Genomic DNA, 22,944 nt, shown 5'->3' on the forward strand with positions numbered 1-22,944 from the left:
CGTTTTCTGCATAATATAATTTAAATTCTTACCAACAATACAAATTTAATATTATTTTCGCGCGATAATTTAAATTCTTACAACGGTTTGATCTACGTTTTCTGCATAATATAATTTAAATTCTTACCAAAAATACAAATCTAATATTATTTACGCGCGCTAATTTAAATTCTTACCAACGATATAGATCTCCATTTTAACTTCTCACCGACAATACTAATCTAATATTATTTACGCTCGCTAATTTAAATTCTTACATCAATATCTATCTACGTTTTTTGTGTAATGTAATATAAACTCTTACCAATAATACAAATCTAATACTTACGCGCGCTAATTTAAATTCTTACAACATGATCGATCTACATTTTTTTCGCGCGATGTAATTTAAATTCTAACTATATTTTAAATATTTTTAAAGTACTATCACTTCATATCTATCTAACTTTCATGTATGAAATAATTACTCTCTTTGAACAAAATAAACATGTAGGACTAGGAGTGTAATTTTATGTAGGGTTATGTAGTGCGCGTGTAATGGAATCTTAAAAAAATTCAAACAAATTTGAAATCCCTAAAACATAGACGCGGGCTTTTTTTTCATTCAACCCCCCCTTGTCCAATTTTTATTTACATTATTTTCACATTATTTATATATCTCTCTCACTTTTCTCTCTCAAAATCAAACTTCATCAAATCCCTAGAAAACCTAATCTCTCATTTCAGATCTTCATTCTCTTCACTTCATCATGTGTAAGCTCTTTCTCTCTCTTCTTTCTCTCTCTAACCTTGTTTTTGTTGTTCTTGCTAGCTCGATTTACTATGCATGCAGTTTTTCAAAATTGAAGTTTAATTGTTTCATTTCTGTATGTAATTGTGTGCTTAGATCTTGATAGATTTGAAAATGAGTGTTTTGAGCTTGATTTGTAGATAATTGATGATAAATTGTGTTTTTTTTTTGTTGATTATGTATATTTTTTTTGTTGTGAAATGTTAGTATTTTGATTCTGTTGATGGTAATTGTAATGCTTACTTTGTTGTTTTCGATTCGGAGTTGGTGTTAATTAAGTTGGATTGTAATTTGAAGATTTTGGAGCTGAACACAATAGGGTTTTGGGGTTGTGATAGGTTAGATTGTTAGAGGAAGGGGATGGCTCAATTAGATTGTGAGAGATGTGATTTGAGGTTTTTTGACTCTTTTAATAAATTGTTTTTGCTTGATTGCACCAATTTTGACTTAAAGTTGTACTCATTTTGACTTAAATTATGTACTGTATCTTCATTTAATGCTGATTTTGGGAAGATGTTCTTTGATCTGTCTGTAAGTTGGCAACTGTTTTAGCACAAAAGAAATTTGAGCTAAGCTGAAAATGGGTTGATGATTTGGGGTTTTCAGATTCTTCTAATATTTGTGCTTGATGACTGACACCAATTTTGACTTCAAGTGGTGCTCTTTATTCATATATTATTGAGTTGGAAATATGTTTTTTTGATCTGTCTGCAAGCTGACAACTATTTATTTTGATTCTTGTCCCCAGCGATTGAGTCTCTGCCTGATGTGATTCTTCAATACATATTGTCGCATATCAGTAATGGACGTGACGTGGCGTATTGCAATTGTGTTTCTAAGCGTTGGAAGAACTCATTGGGTTATATCAGATCTCTTTGTTTTACTCGCAATGCGTTTGATAACCCTCCTAATGATGAAGATTCTGACATCATTGTGAGAAGAATGGTATCAGCTGTTGAGCGATTAGAGGAGCTAATTGTTTTCTGCCCTTTCTCCCCTTCCGGCCTTGCTTCATGGCTAGCACTTGCAGGTCCATCTCTTTCTTATCTTGAGCTTCGAATGGACAACCTTGGCGACAATGCGGTTGTTCATGAGAGCCCGTCAAAATTGGATTGCATTGGTGCAGCAATGAATTTGGAGATTCTGAAACTGTGGGGTGTCTTGATTGAACGCATCCCTAAATGGGATGAGTTTCATAATCTTAAAATCCTTGAAGTTGTTGGGGCAAGATTGGAAGATGCTGCAGTGAATGCTGTGATTCGGTCTTGCCCAAATCTGACAAAGTTGTTACTGCTTGGGTGTGAAGGTGTCCAATCAATTACAATCGATCTGCCATTTTTAGAGGACTGTAGGCTGGATTTTTATGGTCTTGGAAACTGTTCGCTTTCGCTCATTGCCCCTAAAATTGAATCTCTTGAGGTACAAGGCTGTAGCTGGATTAGGGTCCCTGAGACCAAGCATCTGAAAAAGCTTTCAATTTCTAATAGTGCAGGTAGTTGAAACGAATGTTTCTTACTAAAAAGCATTTGAATCGAATGTTTCTTACTAAAAAGCATTTGAATCGAATGTTTCTTACTAAATTATCGGCTCTGTCAGCTTAAGTTAATTTCTTTTCTTGTTAATTTCTTACAGGGAGAGTTTACATGATTGATTTTGGAAAGCTTACAGCCCTGGAGACCCTGTCGATGCGGGGCATTCAGTGGTGCTGGGATGCAATATGTAAAATGCTGAGATTGGCAAGTGATGTGAAACATCTTTTTATGAAAGTGGAATTCACTGGTGACTATGATGCTCTTCAACCCTTTGCAGAGATTGATTTTGTTGATTTTTTCAACAGCCATCCCAAGCTGCTCAAGTTCGATATCCATGGAGCCATGTTTGCAGCACTATGCCAGAAGAACAGTCTAAAACATGTAAGCTTATGTTTGAAAACTTAATTTCCTGCACTCCAACATATTATAACTGTGATTTCAACGAATCTACAAAATGCAGCTTTTGATAGGATGTGTGTTCAAATTGAAATGATTGTGAAAACAAACAGGCTTTAAATTCAAAATAATGTTGATCTTTAAAATCTGCGTGTGTTTGTATGTGCTGTGTTCTATAACATCTTATCTAAACATTGCATTCTTTTATTTTACAGGTTGATTCTGACTTTGTGATTCCATGTTTGGAGGAGGTCTTAATCACTGTGAGATCACCATTAAATGCTGAGCAGAAAATGAGTACTCTTGAATCCTTGTTGAAGTATGGGAAAAATTTAAGGACCATGGTTATCAAGATTCTCCAGATGAAGGGTTCACATAACAGTGCTGATGATTTTTTTGACGAGATTTGCCGGTTTCGATACATGCACCGTGAGATAATTCGAATAGAATAAAGTTTGATGCAATTTGTTGATGCAGTTTTTAATGCAGGGCGTTTCATGCTGGTTTTCAGCTTCAGCTGGACTTCTGAATTGATTATGACTTTACTTCTGTGGAGTTAATTTATTGTTCTGAATGTTGTTTGAAATTTCATAATCTCTTTTCATTTAATTTTTGAGAATAAAGAGTTTACCTCCTCTCCCATGACTGTCAAAAGCACAGTAAAACAATGTTGTGGAAATTATTCAGATAGAAGTATGGTATTGGATAGAACTTAGTGGGATAAGACTTAGTTGTTGTTGTACTGATTCTTGACTGATAATCAAACTTATTCAGGAGGACCAGAATAATCAAAGGTTTGGTAACGAATTTGTGCTGACCAAGAATATGTTACCATGTGTCCATACTCTCAGAGAAGGAAACTATTGTGGGGACTCTGTAGGAAAGATGGGTGCCAAAAGCAACGGTCCTTTGGTGTTTCTTGATCCACCTTCTACAGAGATGGGTAGTTTACTGCTTGCTGATGCCATGGTAATGAGTTTGTTAGGCATTAAGTCCTAGTTTCTGTCTTTCTTTTTGCTTTTTCTTGTTGTAACAAAAAATAATTGAGTTTCAATTTATATTTGGCACTTTGTCCAGCCCATATTTTGAACTTACTGTTTATGACTTATAATTTATAAGTTCATGTTTATTTAAAAAGTTTGTTTGGAAATTGTTTTTTCTCATAAGCTTATAGCTTTTCTTTTTCAACTGATTTATAGTTTTTTAATAAGCTAATTGAAATAACTTATAATTTAACTTATATCTGATTATTTTTCTCATAATTTTATCTTGATTATCTTAATTAAAATATTAAATATTAATTAAACATATCTATTTTATGTTATTTTATATTTATACATTATTTTAGTTGTTGTTTTACTAAACACTATAAACTTGTATTGATATATTTGTGAAGGGCTCACTATGGGAGATGTAGGAGACAAATGATGTAGCATCTTGTTCATAGCGTCTTTTTGATCGCTAGTTTTTTAGATAGATCGTCTATTTATTGGAGGTGACACATTTTCCTCAAATATGTTGTCCACTTTTTGGATGACTCGCCCGAAGCGTGGTTAGAGTGAAATTAATCATGTTCTTCTGAATAACAGGGGACTAACTGTCCACTCCCACATTTTTTAGAAAGTGGTTGCTTCTTTCAAAGGACCTAAGATCTAGTCTTAGTACAAGATCTAGTCTTAGTACAACTATAAATACCCTAACCTTGTCCACTCCCACATTTTTTAAAAAGTGGTTGCTTCTTTAAAAGGACCTAAGATCTAGTCTTAGTACAACTATAAATACCCTAACCCTGAAGTTGAGGGAATATAATCTCACTTACGCATATACCACATATACAAAACTTTTCACCTTCCAACGCGAGCTAACTCTAAACCAAACAACAAACCTAAAAGTCTATGACAACCTTTAATCATAAGAGCTTGTCATTTATTAGCAAGTACAATTGACGTCCACCATCATGCCTCATAAAACTGACGAAAGCCACACTCATCATTGCTAGTCGTTTGTTTTCACCATCTTCTCATGAGGATGTTTAAGTAAAGCTCAAGAAGTTTACCGACAGGGGAGAATCTAGTTCTTGTTGGAGAAAATACGACAAGCAGGTATTGACATCAAACATCATACTGGCTAATATTACTAAAACCCAAGGGAGAGAACGAGAATCCAAAATCACTTTCTCGCATGAAGATTCCATTGGCATTGTCCCTCAAAATAACGATCTCATGGTCATCATAGTGCAATATGATAATTGGGATGTGAAGCGAGTGTAAATCAACCCGGAAGCTCAGCAAATCTCCTGTTCTGGAGCGAGATATCGTCCAAGAATCTTATCAGAGCAACCTGGAATTTATGAGGGAACACGTCGCCTCCATCCAAAAATCTTATAACATAGATGTAGTAGGCTGGGACCTTATACTAGGGACCAAAATTGAAAGGCTCACTCTCACGGAGGACTTGAAGGAAGTCCAGATTGACCCTTATACCACTAAGTCATCAAGCTAGGCACTTCTTTATCTGAATCTTAAGAGGAATAGGTGGTCACCTTATTGAGGAGGAATCTTGATTTGATCGCTTGGGCCCTTTTTGATATGTCAGACATAGATACAAGTGTGGTGTGCCACCGCCTCGCCATTAATCCCATTGTGAAACCAATATCTCAAAGGAAACTTAAGGTAGGCAAGGAGAAGATAACAACCATTTATGTAGAGATGCATAAGCTAATAAGCACAAATTTTATAATTGAGGTAAAATATCCATCTTGGTTAGCTAATGTGATTTAGTAAAGAAGTCATCAAACAAATGATGCATGTGCGCCGATTTCACTGACCTTAACGTTGCATTCTCTGAAGATTTGTATCCCTTAACTAACATGGATCGCCGAATTGATAGATCTTTAGGCTACAAAACATCGAATTTCATGGATGCCTACTCTAGATACTACCAGATTAAGATGGATCTCGTGGATGCATCCAAAACAACATCATGTCCAATCACGACAACTATTACTACAAAGTCATGCCTTTCGGGCTAAAGAAAGCAAACACCACCTACCAGAGACTCATGGACGTGGTGTTCACATAACAGTTAGGGCGCAACCTGTACGTCTATATTGAGGATATGATAGTCAAAATTGTGAAAGGAGAAAGTCAAACAATAGACTTAGAAGATATCCTAGGACCAGTCAGGGACTACAACATGTGCTAGAATCCTGCCAAGTGCTCATTTAGACTGCAAATGGGAACATTTCTTGGTATTATGTTAACCAAGGGAGACATAAAGGTAAACGCAAACAAGTTTCAGACCATCATTGATATGAGGAGCCATTCCAATGTTAAAGAGGTTCAACAACTAATAGGACACTTAGCCGGTCTGTCTCATTTTCTTTCTTGTGCATGTGACAAGAGTTTTCTTTTCTTTGATGCTCTAAAGAAAAAGGAAAGGTTTGAATGGACACGCGAATGTGAGGAGTCATTCTCAAACTTAAAGGCCTTTCTGCCATCGCGACCCATCTTGACACACCCAATAACACGTTCTCAATTTTACCTTTATCCATCTGTTACCAACTAGGCGATGAGCATATTACTCGTCGAGGAAACATATAAGGTGGAAAGGCCCATCTATTTTGTGAGCAAGGTGTTTAAATGCGTTGGGGTTTGATATAAGAAGATTGAGAGGCTGGCTCTCGTGGTCGTGATAACTGCAATAAAGCTCTCACCCTATTTTCAGGAACGTAGGGTAATGGTAAAACAAATTACCCCATTCGACAGGTCCTAAATATATCATATGTAGTAGGTAGAATGGTATCTTTGTGATAAGTTTCAAAATTATGTAAAATACATAAGCACTTATTGACTTATTTTACAAACAATCAATACGAAAAAAAAACCCAATATTTTATTAATGAAAAGTATTAAAACACTTGTTTGAATTTTTTACTTGCACATTTATCAAATATAGGTGAAATGGGCTGAAAAACCACCAAGAAACACACAAATACATTGCCAAGACCATTTTCCTGCAAGCAAAGCTCACTAGGCCAGGTCCATGGGCGCGCTAGGCGAGCACAAGCGAGAGAAGACTTCAAAGCTAAGTAACTTCATAGCGAAGAACGGTTTTGTGCGCTAGTCGAAGATGGGTGGTGCGTCTAACGAGCTAGAGGGTTAGGTTAGTTGTGTAACACCCCTTTTCTAACCCAAAATATAACATACAATCTCACACAGTAATTATGCATAAGGAAAAAGGGCGCCACATGTTGATTTCCATAAAATGAAAATCTCAAAATAACACGCATACAACATTCATAATATGCAAAGATCATATTGTAACACAATAATGTAAATCTCATGCTTCCATACTTTATGCATAAACGCTTGCTAAAAACAAAAGAATTGCTATCACATAAATTCAATGAATATGTCCCATACCATATTCATCTACCAATTCAAAGTAACATTCACATCTATGCTACTTGAATTCACAAAACTAGGCTACAAGGCCTTTAAAACAACATATTCGAATGTTAACACATACATCCAAAGTATTCAACAAAACATAAAAATAGCAATGTTCAAAACATAAGCATAAGTCAACGAAATCCCCCCAAGTATTACATGACCAGAGCATATGACTCGCTACCTAATCAAATAACAAAACTAGGAGATCTTCGGCTAAGCCACGAACGAGCAACTACTCGTCTGAACCTGTACGTTACCAACAAAGGGCAACATTCAAACAGAAGGGTGAAAATTCAAATTATCATAGAAAATATAATAATGGGAAATGCAACATAAACAAGCATAGGGTGCATGGTGCATCTCCCGTCTGGGGTCCTTGGATATGAGCGTTAGGAATAGATCAACGGCTCATGGTTGAAGGCTCACGGTGGTCTTGCGTATGTGCACAGTGCCGGATCTGCAATGAACCAAAGGGGAAAATAATGGAAAATTACAAAACACGTCTCTCCTGGGTATCGAACCCAGGCCTTGAACGAAACACCAATCTCCTTTGCCAATTGAGCCACGTTTTTATTCATTAATAACCCTGGTTAGTAAAATATAAATATAACAAAAAGTAAATAAATGGAATTTTTAAAGGAATAGTCAACACATGGGCCCAGGGCTTCTAGCGTGAGCCAATAAGAGCTGGAGAGAGGAAGCAGCCTTTGTTGACCGGCTAATGGACTCTTGCCACTCATGCGAAGAACAATTCAATGGTTGACTGGCCAACCAAATAACGCCGCGTGTGGCGCATTACTATTCATCATCCCTGCCAGTGCTTCGTTGCCACTATTCTTCTAATTACATGTGGATCCTGTTGCCTTTTTTTCTGCAGCAAACCTATGAATTCAAAACTAACCAAAAACGCATGATAAATTAACAAGAAAGGTATGGGTCAACTGGAAATTCCATCCTGAATGCAATGGTGATGCTCGTTTGGCTTAAAATTCGCTGTAGCTATGAACACCTTCTTCATGCCCTAGCCATGGTGAATTGCGATTCTGGCGTAAAAGCTTTGCGTTAATGGCTCAAAGGTGCTTTAAACCGTACCAGGAACTCGTACATGTGGTTAGTTGGAGACGAAACATGGTAAATCATAAGATATAAAAGTCATAACTTGGATGAATATGCATAACATGATATGAATGTTCCAAGCGTTACATGACTTAAATAATGGTGGATTCTTACTCTATATTACCTATGGAGTAGATTGAGATGATTAGCTTGCTCTGAAAATTACTTGGATGGTGAACACGAGTTTCTCTTTTTTCTTTGAAATCTTGCACCTTTGAAAACCTAGCTCTTCACCTCCTTTTTTCGTCCTTTTGTGGTATGGAATTGTTATGTATATATAGTGGGATGATTTAGGTTAAAAAAATGGAAAGAAATCATGCCCTTGGAAAGATTGAAATTTGATTTGAATTAAGTTCAAAATTTCTATTTTTGCACCATATCTTTCCTATCATCAAACCAATGAATTTTAACGATTTAAATTTTATATTGTATTCATGATTTGATTGGAAAAATAATCTTTTAGAATTCCTTGAATATCTCCATTATTTATTTAATTAAATTTGATTTTTAATGGATAAAAATCAAAATAAATAAAATAATAATGCATGTATGGGCTTATTGGTCGTGGACCATGTTAGAAACAAGTTCCCAACATAAAAAGATAGGCCCATTTGGAAGAAAATCCATTTTGCTCAATATTGACTTCATGCACTTTCTCCAAAATTGGTCAACTTCATCAATGCATAACTCTCTCAATTTTTATCATATGGAGATGATCTAGGACTTTTTGGAAAGCCCAAGATGTCCTCTACAAGCCACTTTGTAACCGTTTTTGCATTTCGAGATTTTATCTTGATGATATGGCTCCTGACAAAAAAACAGCTTTTTACGAGCTTCTAGAATGACCTGTAATGTTTTGACTTATATCTCTTAGGCGGAAGCATTTCTTGACCTTGGGCCCAACATCAAAGTTGTAGATAATGAAATTTCCTTGAGATCATGCTTTGGTTGGGGAATTTATGATAAATTATGAAAGAGATATGATCAGTCAAAATTGGGTTGACTTTCTCCTAGAAACCCTAATTTAGTAACTTGTACTTTTGTTGATTTTTGAGCTTTTCTTGATGAATCATGATCAATACTTGATCAAATGATGAATGTGACTTCAAAATATTGATGTTGACCAAAAATCAAGAGTTTTGACTGTAATTTGACCATAGTTGACTTTTAGGTCAAACTGGTCGACTGTTGACCATTTGAGCAGTTGATTGATCAAGCTTGTGAATAAGAGCTTGAAAATTGGCATGAGGATCCTTTTAGGCATATGAGATACCATGGGATCCATTTGAGGTCTTAGAACTTGGTTTGACCTTGAGAGCAGCAAAACCCTAGTTGTGAGTTGATTGCTTAGGAGATAGGTAAGTGAGCCTATTTCCTCAGTGCTTGAACCAAATTATTTGAAATATGATGGGCAAATTTTGGGGTATGACAAGATACAATGAGAGTAATAAGCGGTAACATTAATAGCTTAGTAGAAAAGAATATTACTGACCAATGGTTATACATGAGAATAAACGATGACAAAATCTACCCCTATCAATTTTTCTCACTGTTAACACCGAAATTTCAATTTATTTTATGTCATTTAATTTTCCACAACAAAAAAATTTAAATAACCCTTGCTTAGAATCATAAAAATTGTTGAACCCATCTTTAAACACAACCAGACTGTGTTGATACGATAATATTGCACTTGCCATTTGCACTGCAACATTTGGGAGGTTGAGTTATTAGAGTACGCCATCTAATATATACCCAGAGAAAACATTAAATCACACACATGTACACATTCAGGACTCCAATTTTATTAATGCCACTACTAATCGAGGTAAAAACATTTTTATAAATATTGGTTTTCATAACCTAGGAACAATATCCTGGAAAAGGTTACAGGTGAAAAGGAAAACATCAAAAAGAATACAAAGAATAAGTGATCAAGATGCAGCACCCAGAGCTCAAGTGCATGAATCACCCCCGGAGTCCTCTTTCGGAGCATCCTTGAAGGTATTCCTAACATCACCGCCCATCCTAGCACGCCCAATAACAGGTTTACCTTAATATCTCTATTTGTCTGTTACTGACTAGGCATTTAGCTCAGTAGTCATCCAAGGAACAAATAAATTGGAATGACATGTCTATTTCATGAGCAAAATGTTGAAGGGTGTTGGGGATCTTTATCAGAAGATAGAAAGGCTCACATTGGTGGTAGTGATAACTACAAGAAATCTCGTTCCTTATTTGTAAGGACATCAAATATTGGTAAAACTAGACTATCATGTACACCAGGTCCACAAATTAAGAAGCCAGATCTGGCAGGAAGAATGGAATCTTGAGAATTTGAACTATATGAATACGATAACTAGTATATTCCTAGATAAAGTATCAAGTGCAGGTCCTAGCATATTTTCTGAGAGAGTTCAACATGCTAATTGGCGAGGAGATTTCCCCCGCCTAGATCCTTTCGATGGACGAAGCCTCTAATGTTATATGGAGTTGCATTGGGATAATTCTTAGCACTTCAAAACGTTTGAGATAATTCACGTGCCTAGAGAATAAAACTTTGGGAAATATCTTCTATCCAAGTCCAAACTAGCTAGTTCAAAGAAAGCATAATTCAACCGTACTATAATTCAAGAAACGCTCGATATCCCTAGCATATAGTCGGGGAAGAAATCACTATCAATATCGCCCCGAATGGCAGGTGGATGACACCTATAATCAATTATCTACAATCAAACAAGTTACCACGAGAAAAGTTAGAAGCAAAGCAAATCCCTAATCATGTAACAAAGTACAATCTTGTGTCGGTGAAGTTCTACAAATGGCAAGAGTCACTGTTATGTTAAAGTGTCTAGGGGAACAAAAGATCGCCCCAGTCTTAGCTGAAGTTCATCAAGGGGCATGTAGCATCCATATTGGTGGGCGATACTTGACCCACAAGTTGTTATGAGTAGGTTATTATTGTCCTTCATTAATGAGATACATCACGACTTTCGTCAAGAAATGCGAGAAATGACTGAGACTTGTTAATCTACTCCATGTGCCATCCAAACTCCTCTACTTTGTAACAATGCCTTGTCCATCTTAACATAGAGGCGTTGACAACGTAAGACCCTTTCCTATGTCACCTGGCCAACTAAAGTTCCTGATCGTGGGAGTAGACTACTTAACAAAGTGAATAAAAGTAGAAGTTATATCCAAGATTATGGGAGGAAGACTTCACTGCTTTTATTGGAAGAAGATTATGTGCAAGTTTCTCAAATAATGGAATTCAGTTCTCCAGTACTACTATGATCTATTGCTACAGGGACATGGGAGTAAAAATCAATTACTATTAGTCGTTCGCCTACAAGTGAATGGACAAGAAGAATCAACCAATAAAGTGATATTGAAGGGGACCAAGAAAAAGGTAAATGATGCCAAATTATTGTGAGCCGAGCAGTTGAATGGAATATTATGGTCATATCAAACTACACCTGACTCCACCACCAGGAAAACCCCCTTTACGCAAGTGTGTGCGACGGACACCATGCTGCCATTCGAAATTGACACGCCATCATGACGATGCTACCCTTTCAATGAGGAAGAAAATGAAGTGGGGTCAAGATGCATCGCTGACCTAATAAATGAAACCAAATGTTTCCCACATACAAGAGTGTGCATTATACCTAAAACGCACATTGAGTCAACAAACGTTACATAGGAAGTTATGGGATTTAACTAGACTTCATATATTTTAGGAAACCAACCACTCATTCTTGGAGCGATTGTTATATTATAGGAAGACTCGAATTTAGGCCCTTGGACTATAAATACATCAGTATTGTGATACTCAAGGACTAACTACAACATAGAAAAAAATGCATATACAATAGCTTCTCACCTTACGTGAGCTAGCTCTTAATACCATAATAATCCTAAAGCCTTTGATACTATTAACCACTATGAATTGTCACGTATTTAAAGGATACACATTTATCTTGTAATCATGTTTTTGTAAATGTAAAAAATTAAAAAATTATTTAATTAGTTAAAAATATTTAAAAACTTATTTGTATTTTTATTATTCATAATTATATATTTTTCCGTATTTAACTATTATTTTGTTAATTAATTCAATAATTTAATATATTAATGGAAAGCTTAAAAAATGCAAAGGAATGAAGAGAATTATTTTTATAATTTTTCCCCACAAAATAGAGTAGTTTGAGTTGTTGGAGAAATAGATTAAAACGAAGAGTAGTTTTGGATTTTTCGTCAAAAAAAGAATGAAATATTCTTATAATCAAACTTATAAAATAACATTTCTCTTCGAATATTGTCACATAAAATGGACGACCACTTTTGCAATATCTTTTGTGCACGCCAAATCTATGAGGAAAAATAATTTAACTTGACAGTTTACATAATTAAAATTTAATTAGATTAACGTCTTAACAATCTATATTATAATATAAGTACAACGACCCAAGAACACTCGAATGAGATGGAAAAAATCTCTTCTAATTTACCTGAGATTCTGAATTCGAATCTAACCCAAGACACGCAATCTGCACATAACAATTTCTTGATATTATATTATAAGTACGATGACCCGAGAGCACTCAAATGAGATGGGAAGAAATCTCTTCAAATTTACTCGAAATTTTGGATTCGAATCTAACCCAAGACATGCAATTTGTACATAAGCAATTTAATAATCTATATTGTTGATACAAAAAAGTATTTTATTATCATTCATCATATCCAACCTAATGAACTATAGCAAAATTCTTAGGATAAGAAAAGTTAGAAACTCTCCAACTATATAGTTTTTTTTGGCTACTTGTGAAGAAGTAAGTCATAAAAATATAGAAAATCATGAAATTTCATCTTTAAAATTGAACTAACACTATTAGCATCTAAATAAGCTTCTTCTTTTGGAAGTATCTTTTCAAATGCCACAATTGCAAAACTGAAACTGCAATGCAGATGCCCAAGGACATAATACTAAACCATGCCACTCTTGAATTTGTTACCTCACTCACTGCCCTCATCTCTGCTTCTCTGATAAATATCACAAAAAAAAAAAAAAGGATAAAACATAAAAGTTAAAATCAATTTCAAATAAAAAAATTAGTATTTTGACTAAATATCTCTGTAATATATATGTTTGAAATCACAGTGAGTTTGATAAAATCACGAAAATACTGTGATTATGCTGGAGCTCTAGAATCTAGCTTTTGTATAATCATACCGGTAGAAGTGAGTTTGACAAAATCACAGTAGTGCTGTGATTATGTTGAAGTTCTTGAGTATAGATTTTGTATAATCATACTGGCTTAACGTGATTTTTCAAAATTCACCGTGAATCCAAATAAGCACTAAGAGATTAGTTTGCTATAGACACTTAACATTACCTGCCCCTAAGATAGATCAAATTCTCATGGATAGCTTCCACTGACCCTTCTAGCTTTCTCAACTCAAGCTCTACTCCCTAAGCATCAATCATAGACGATAAAAATCAAATTTCAATCAACCAATATCAATTATATAGAATCATCGAATCAATCATAATCAATTTTTGTCACCGCAGAACTATCCTTTAGAGGCGAAAATAAAAAGTTGTACAAGAAATTCATGTGATTGAAATGTTTTACCTCAATCTTGTCTTTTCTAGCAACAGAATCCCAATCTTTGGCTGCAACTCCAATTTTCCAATCAAGGTTCATGTTGACATCTGCACCTGAAGGGTTGTGTGCAACCCAAAAGCATGCTAGGTAGTTCCCACTCTCTTGAGTTGTAAATGCAAAATTACCAACTGTAGCATTCTCATTATGATGAAGAGTGTTTCCATATGGCGAGCTTACCTAAAGAAAACAAATTATCATATAAATTGTCTCAAGGTTGTCAATCGTACCGCAGTTAACGTAAAGAACAACTACATGTTAAAATTTGAGGTAGGATTGTTAGAATCACAATGAGCCATCATGATCTCATGTAGCTTCAAGAAAATCACGGTGCCATATGATTTTGTTAAATCTTGATGGCTCATCAAAACATACACACAAGTCATCGCGATTTTGGTAAAAACTACACTTTGTAACTTCAACAAAATCACGGCGTCACAGTGATATTGTGTATCTGGTTATAAATGGGAAACCAAAAGAGAAGACGTCTATAAAACAACACATCATTTTTGCCGAAGAATCATGTAAGAATACAGATTATACTATCATGATTAACTCCAACAAACAAACAAAATATAATCATGATTCTTATGTAAGAAAATCCCATAATGCAAAATAGTCAATTCCGTATAACCTCATACTTATACTACAACAAAAATGTTTCACCGATGCTCAATTTTCCCTACACCTACGATAATTTGTTAATCACAAGAAAACAATGGTTAATTCAGTTGAACGAATGGTAAATTTAAACCACATTCAAAATGGTGAAATTGTGGTTCATCATTGAACCGCGATTTCTTATCGTCAATTGAATCAATAATCTAATTAAGTAAATTACATTTCTTTCAAATTTGTGAAACTGTGATTCGTCATGTAATTGAACTAACCACCACAATTTTTTATCGTCAATTGAATTAACCATCTAATTAACCGAATTAACCATATTTTTAAACATGATTAATCATATACAGCAAATGTACCAAAATATTTACTCATTCCACCATCAAAACATCCTCAAAAAACAAATTCCCAAACACAGAATTAGATTAAAATCAATTGCATGATTAACATTTAATCCTTAAATTTATCAAAAATAAACCTAAGCAACATATATGTATATCTCAAAATTGATCAAGACCCAAAAAAATTAAACAACAACCCACAAAAGAAAACGCAAAAGGGTAACCATTTGTAAGACAAAAATCATACCTTAACCGAGATAGTGGGATGGTATGCTTCCACCGGAAGAACAGCATAATCAGCCAAAACAACAACGTTATGCTGAATTTCTTCAGAAACACATTTGGTTCCCGATGAACCCGGTAATGTGAGCCAAATAGCATCACATGTTGAAAAAAACAAGAAAAACAACAATGTCGAAGAAACCATAATGGATGCTCTGTTTTTCTCCATGATAACACTTTTTTCTCCTTTTTTCTTCTTCTGTGATTTATTTATGAACAATGTTAATGTAAATTATGTAATGATGATGAATATTTTAATGTTCCTTTTTGGTTTTGATTTGAGTTTGATTTTGATTTGAATTGTTTCGATAGGATAAAAGACCAATAACTACATTCTCTCTGCCTCTTACAAATTTATCTTTCCTTTTCTTTCTGCGATTTTTTTGTTAAATTTATAATTGATTTTTTGCTTTTAATTATTTTTAATTTTTTGTTCTATAAAAAATAATATTTTTAGTTTATTTTAATTTGAGTTAATATCTCTGGTCAAAAAATGATTTTTTTTTCTTGACAATAGCTAAATTAATTTCTTTTCAAAGGAAATATAACTTTTTCTTAAATCTGCCTTCAATTAAGTCATACTATACTATTATTTTATTAGATTTAAATTTTAAAATGTATTTATAAATATTTATTTGGTTTACTTAAATAGATATATGTAAAATAAATTTTTTTATCAAACAAAATAACATATTTGTTGATTGATATTGTTTGGTCGTACACTTATATCAGCTTTGTTACAGAGTTGATATTTTTTCTTTGCACTTGGGCTTTTACGTGACCTGGTATTTTTTCAAATCAAACCATATCCTCATTATTAGTAGCATGTTTAGCAATTTGGTGTTCGTTGTTTGTTCTACTAACGTGTTGAACTCTAAGTCTCCAAAAAAAGTTCTTCTTCCTTTTCACCTGATTGCAAATTAAACGCTGATTTGTTTTGGGCATATCTTTTGAATCCATAGCTTCATCAATGGTATTGTTGTCTAGTTCAATGATGACGTCGAGAAAGAAACACTCAATCGCTAAGGTTAAAGTTGCTTCATACCTACAGCTTCAGCCATAATGGGATAATCATTGATAGCAAGAACGTTTTTGTTTTCATATCTGAAAATCGCTCCAAGCCCTATTTACCTTTGCAAGAAAGAATATCATAAGAGTTGCATTTGATCCACCTCTTATCTGAAGCTTTCCACCACAATGTGTGGTTTTTAATGCCCTTATTAGGTATAACATCCTTTTTGTTACAATTATTTTAATTTGTCCTTTGATTTGAATTATCACCTGAATTCTCACTATCCGTTTTATGCATGTTGATGTTTTGGAGATGGTCTCGCCTATCCGGGTCCTTTTCAGGGTGATTTAGGTGATTCTTCAATTGATGGTTACCATAATCCCCTTTTAAGTTAAAATTAGGGTATTGAGTTTTCTTCTTATTATTATTCATTTCTTAGTTATAACAACTGCTTATATTGTCATGCAATTGGCTCTCAATGTTGGTAGTGTTGTATCTCCATATCCCCCCTAAGATAAGGACGATTATTTGTGCTCTTAATCCCCCTTTCATTCAGGTTCGTGACCTTTTCTTTCCCTTTCCATTCGCTTTGGTTCTGAATCCTCTCTTTTAGCCTGTTTAACCTAGAATTTTTCCAAAGTAAGATTTGGTAGTTCTTCTCGAGGTTGTGGTCATTGCTGATGTTGCTCGTGCTATCAAATCTTGTCTTATTGATATCCTTATTGGTATGCCCTAAGGTATCTTCTCTCATTTTGTCTTTCTTATTCTCCAAGTTCTCCAACATATTCTTTCTCTCTTGGTTTTTATTGATGTAATCCTCACCACTTCCCTTTCAATTTTGCTTATTTTCAAGAGAAGGATGCTTGTTAGTGTTGTTATCAATGATCTTAGACAAGGTGATGGTATACTTACTCATGTCAACCTTGTTAATCTTCATTTGAAAATCTTGATTATTTCTTATTATTCACTCTTTGCTTTTAATATGACCCATGTTATTTGCCATATGATAACTATGGACATTTTTCTGGCTTGGTCAATGGCATCACGTGATATGATCCATTTGTTGTCATATAATAAGGTATTATGAGAAAACCATGCGTAGTCTATATTTTTAATAATAATAGCTTTTGCATAGTAATTCATCGTACTTACGGTGCCTCTAATTCAATATGTAAATTGAATGTTATTGTTATGTATTATGTTGAGTTGCAACCCAAACCAAACATGCTTAGTCCAAATACAATTTTGGAAGCGGTGGTTGATGGAATTAATACTTGAGTTATATCTAGGGCAAACAAGATTGCATTAAATTCCTCTGTTAGTGAGGTCTTCTTTAACGGGTATAGTGTAGTTGAGAATTCTCTATATGAGGAATTGTCATCTAGGAGTTGCTTGGCTTTTCCAAATTTTCTTCTGCAATGTTTCGTCCTTCTCTTTGATGGACTCTTGAGGTTCTTTGTATTTCTTCTGGTTTGATATGCATTAGTAACCCATTTTAACACTCTAATTTCCATTTGGGGTTGCTATCCAACTGAGGACGTCTTCTTCCTCATATGATAATTGACACTTGTGTTTGATAGATCTTTGATTTTACGTGAAAACAACATTAGTTATAGTATTAAAAAAAAATACTAAACAAGAAGAATAGTCTCAATGTATAATTTTTTTATCCATAATAGTAAGGAAACTAGTAATATATGATTTATCATCGTAAAAAATCATTCTTCGATTACTTATAAATATTGTTATTACTATTACAATTCAAACAAACCAATAATTTCATTCGTTAAGTTAATCACCGCACAAATAAAAACTAGTACTCACAAGTCTCTTTGGGGTATATCTTATTTTATAATATGACATAATCGTGCAAATATGGGTGTGTCAAGTGGATGATGCATCCGACATGGTTAATCTAAAAAGAAGTATTTTTTGGAACTCTCTAATTTGAAACGATTCGAAAGAGGCTCTCTGGGTCTGCTTCTTCCGTTATGGTTCATGGAGATTTTGATGTGATGTTTGATGATTTCTATAATCATCTTGTACTAGAGGAAGCATGAAGTGTTCAAAATCGTCAACCATGAAGTAATGCATTCTGTTACATTCAATGATATTTTAGAGTGTCACATCCATACATGACATCAAATGCTCACAGAGATACACCTAGATCAGCTCATTAGGAGATATCAGAGGAGGAGCATGCTCGGGAATATCATATCGTTGATGTTATACTTGCATGTCGTCATATTATGAATATTGCACAAACGGGTATAGAGAGAAGAGGGTTTCTAGAAGACACTCATGTGATGGCATCTATAGGTGCCACTTTATCCGAGTTATAGACAACGTTGTAGTATAAGAGGGTTAGATATACTCGATAGTTCACTTTTACTTCTATTTTGATAGTATTTATATTATGGTTTGTAATTTGTCAACAATGATGTTTGATTATGAATTCTAGATTGATTCTAACATATGACATTTTAATTGAATTACATTAGTATATGGTTTAATTGATAACAATTTTATTTTTGATAGTGCACGTACGGGCCACCATTCTATAAATACGGTGATATATTTTTGGACTATTTATTTTAAACTAAATGGATTAAGTTTATAAATACTGAGATATATTTCTGGACTATTTTTTTTAACTAAATGGATTAATTGACTTAATTACAAATGAATGTGTTAAATTTGAGATGCATATAGATAGAATTATACTTTCGTATTATAACAAACATATTTTTTGACTTTATTAGAGCGAGTCACATGGAAAAGCAACCCCTTTGTATTTTTTGGGGGAAGGAAAAGCAGATTTTACGGAGTTTTGTTCCATTATGGTTGTTATTGAGAAAGCTAGAGATTTTGGTTGGCAGAAGATTTGGCTAGAATCAGTTTGCATTTTTGTTGTTAAGGCGTTTTCTAACACTAACTTGGTGCCGTGGAATATCAAGTCTCGTTGGCTTAAGTGTTGATCTTTCACGCTTATTATTGATTTCATGATCACTCACATTTATCGAGAAACCAATTTTTGTGCCGATTTCCTGACTAGTTTAGGCCTTAGTCTTATAAATTTTAGTTGGTTTACTCATGTTATTTCAGATATTCTTAAGAAACTCTTGCTTGACAAGAAAGATACCCTTAAACTTAAACTTTTTTATTAAGGCGTTTTGGTTTGATATGTGTTCTTGTATTCTCTCTTTTGTTTTATAATATCTTTCCTTTTTGTTTTGTAAAAAAAAAAAAACCCTTTAAAATTTAGATATATCTTCTCCATCACTAAATTTGAAATTCATGTTTACTCATGCATCAAATAAAACAACAAACTATGTCAAGTGGAAGAGTGAACCCCATTGCTTTAACATAGTAGTAGAATGACAATTGCAAATTCACAAAGTGAAAACATTTGTTGTCCCTTAGGTTAAGTTCACACATCATAGACCAGACCCTGACACATAAACGGGCACTGTCGTTTTCTCCATACCTATGTGTCTCTTAAGCAACGTGAAATGCATTATTTTTACCATATGCTACAAAAAGTCCACAATTCCATGATTCTAATGTCTATCTATCTATGTTTTGAGAAATTTGTTAACATCAAAATTTCAAAGCAATGGGCCCACTCTTCCACTATTATTAAGATTCCTCAACTATGAGTTAGATTAGAAAAACTATCCTCCAAACCTTATCTACATCATAGATAAAATTAAAAGGTTATTGATTCCTAACTTTTTTGTGTAAATAAGTTGAAAATGAACTTCAACGGTTTCATTTAAGTCCTTTTCACAACAAATTGAGGTTATTCTTCATGCAACGGTTAGTTGATCAAAGTAAATTAGGACTATGTCTTAGAAAAAAGAAGATAAAAGTAAAAAGCCAAAACATAAAAATAAGTCCAATGATTACTAACAAAAACACAAAAAATCATTGTTCTCCTTTTGCAAAGTAAAGTGAATTCTCATGGTATTTTCTTAATTCTTTTTAGTGTTAACCTCTTATCAATTTTATTTTGGGTTTTTGTTATTTAGTTTGAATTTCTAAAATTTCACAAATGATGAAAATGAATATTACACATGTTATAGAAATTAATTATAATATAATTTTTTTAACAACAACTAGAGCAAAAAAATTTAAAAATATATAAACAAAATAGTATATACTTTTAAAAATAAAAAATAAATAAAGTATATTTTTAGAATGGCATAAATAAAATTATTTTATGAAGACTAAATGTGATTTATTATTTTTTTGATATAAAGCGGAGTATGCGCGTAATTAAGAGACTAATCTCTCTATTTGAATAGGATTTTATAGGCGACAAAGCTCTCTCTAAAAAAATTTAACACTGTTGCGTATCCAGACCAAAGATCATTTATTTTTAAAAATTAAAATTATATTATAATTTTTATTGCTATTTTTTGTATTATAACTTCTACTATTATAATTTGATTGATATTTTAGATGAAATTTTACAACGAAAAGGCCAAATATATATATATTTTTAAATTTTAAATATAAATAAATATTGTTATTAAGAATATCATAAATATAAATAAATATTTTTTAAAAATATATAAATATAAATATATATTATTAAAAATAATCATAAATTAACATATTATACTCAATTATATTATACTAATTTAAGTTAATTATTACGTATCAGGTGAACCTTCATCCACCCGCCATACAAATATATAATTAAATATTACAACTAATCTATTAAAAAAAATCGTATTACTAGTTTTATTTATTACCTCTAAATAATGGAAAATTAGATCTCAACCATTCATTACTACCACTACCCTATAATTCCTATTAAAAAGAAAATTAAATTTAAAATAAATTTAAAATTATTCTCTAAAATAATAACAAATATACATTCTTGTCTTTCTTGCTCAAATAATTCTTCCTATGGCATTACTCAACATACTCTAAATTAATATATTATGAATATAGTTTATTTATTACTCTAAGAAATTAATTAAAATATATTATGAATATAGTTAGTATATGTGTGAATTAATTAATCACAATTAGTATCCATAGTTAGTATATGTGGTATCCTTTATATCATTCCACACCAACACCATTCACCTACCTCACTTCCTTTTTCTTTCTTCCACTCAAACTGAACCAACTCAACTCATCCAGATCTCAATTTCTCAACCAAAAATGGAAGCTCTTCTCTCCCAATTCACCTTCCTCTCAGACCAATCTCTCCACGACAAAACCTTCGATCCCTCCACAATCGAAGACCTCATGAAGCTCTTCGAGCTCGAATCCTACAAAGCCTGGGCCGCCGCGGAGCTCGAGCAACAAACCGAATTCGAAGAAACCGAACACGCCATGCAGGAAGCCGAGGAGCATCTCGATTCGGTGATGCAAAGCGCCATGGACGAGTTCAGAAGATTTGAAGAGGAGATGGAGAGAATCTCGAGAGATGAAGTGGAGAGCTTGGTTGAGAGTGGTGAGAGAGCGAGGAGGATGGGGAATTTGATGGAGAAAAGTGCGGCTGTTGCTTCGAAGAAGTATATGGAAGCCGCTTTGAATTCGGCTACTGCTTCTATGAAGTCGGCTTGGAGAGGAATTTCTTCGGGAAAGGTTCATCCATCTTGATTGATAGATATGTGTTTACTGTTTATGCATCTGAAATATATTTATGTATCTATCATCTATTATCTATATATCTATATGTGGCAAAAATTGCATTGAAACTAATCTACTAGTGAAAAATAAAAATAGTTTTTATTTAGTTGGTGATATCTATGGATTTATTTTGTTGTTTTGAGTGATTTCAATACAAATTATCAAATTTTTTTTTTTTTTAGAAAATGGGTGATACACTTAGGGTGTTTATTGGTTCGGGAAAATTCGAATTAAAACAGAATCCAAACCAAATCATAGTGTTTGGTTCTGGCATACTTTTTTAGTTTGGACAAAAACCGAACCAAATCGACGAAATTCGTTGTTAATTGGTTCGAGCATCGGATTTGAAAAATTTTATCCGCGAGTCCGTCTACCCGAACCAATCATAACTGATTTGTATAATTTATATCATAATTATCATGAAAACTAATATAAAATATTCAACTTAAAAAAAAAAAAAATTCTATTGGTGACATTCACATTCAATATGGAGAAATTTGAAATTTAGTTGATGTAAATTAGGTATTTTTAAAAACATTTGTCACATTTGTTTTTAGTGTATTTTATCGATCTAACTCAAATCAATATGTTGTTTCTCGCTTTGGACTTTATCGTAAAAATGTGTAAATTCAAATCATACCAATTCATACATTTTTTATCAGTTTGGGCATTATTCTCTTAAAATCGAATCAAACTGGCCCGCGAATACCCCTAGATACACCGATAGTATAAAATAGTTTTAAAATGTCAATCACCCTATTATTTAAAAAAAACTTTTAATAATACAACAGATTTACGATTTTTTATTGGATAACTTTCGGTGCATATCCATTAAACCTAATTTTTTTTCTCATAAAAACAAGAAAAGTGGGGAATTAGATCCAATTTGAGATGAATATCATTAACTAAAAGTGGAAAGGGAAGTAGATTCATTGTTTTTGATAGAGGAAAGAAATTCGTTACATTATGGGGTGGATCTATACGATAGTTTTATATGGTATAAGATGAATCACTTTTTGTCAGAATTTTGTTGATTATATATCCTAAATGCAAGCCTTTCTTATATCCTAAATCAA

At 33.3% G+C, this 22,944-nt stretch overlaps 3 protein-coding genes across 3 annotated transcripts; 2 read left to right on the forward strand and 1 right to left on the reverse strand.

Annotated features, from left to right (window-relative positions):
- Positions 1-612: 612 nt before the first annotated feature.
- LOC131634289 (F-box protein At1g10780-like) lies at positions 613-3,868 on the forward strand. Its single transcript, XM_058904936.1, has 4 exons — positions 613-753; positions 1,539-2,282; positions 2,423-2,703; positions 2,934-3,868. Exons 1-4 carry the CDS (start codon positions 750-752, stop codon positions 3,168-3,170), a joined length of 1,266 nt encoding a protein of 421 aa, XP_058760919.1. The 5' UTR covers positions 613-749; the 3' UTR covers positions 3,171-3,868.
- A 9,171-nt stretch (positions 3,869-13,039) lies between these two features.
- LOC131634311 (transmembrane emp24 domain-containing protein p24delta4-like) lies at positions 13,040-15,544 on the reverse strand. The gene is made up of 4 exons (XM_058904968.1): positions 15,170-15,544; positions 13,928-14,137; positions 13,688-13,764; positions 13,040-13,334 (listed from the first exon to the last, which is right to left on the reverse strand). The coding sequence occupies exons 1-4, from the start codon at positions 15,371-15,373 to the stop codon at positions 13,190-13,192; spliced, it is 636 nt and encodes a 211-aa protein (XP_058760951.1). The 5' UTR covers positions 15,374-15,544; the 3' UTR covers positions 13,040-13,189.
- Positions 15,545-21,293: 5,749 nt separating this feature from the next.
- Positions 21,294-21,974, forward strand: LOC131634294 (uncharacterized). The gene has a single exon (XM_058904947.1). It carries the CDS (start codon positions 21,395-21,397, stop codon positions 21,836-21,838), a length of 444 nt encoding a protein of 147 aa, XP_058760930.1. The 5' UTR covers positions 21,294-21,394; the 3' UTR covers positions 21,839-21,974.
- Positions 21,975-22,944: the final 970 nt, after the last annotated feature.

The sequence above is a fragment of the Vicia villosa genome, unplaced genomic scaffold (genome assembly GCF_029867415.1).
Source record: "Vicia villosa cultivar HV-30 ecotype Madison, WI unplaced genomic scaffold, Vvil1.0 ctg.001280F_1_1, whole genome shotgun sequence".
Taxonomy (NCBI): Eukaryota; Viridiplantae; Streptophyta; class Magnoliopsida; order Fabales; family Fabaceae; genus Vicia; species Vicia villosa.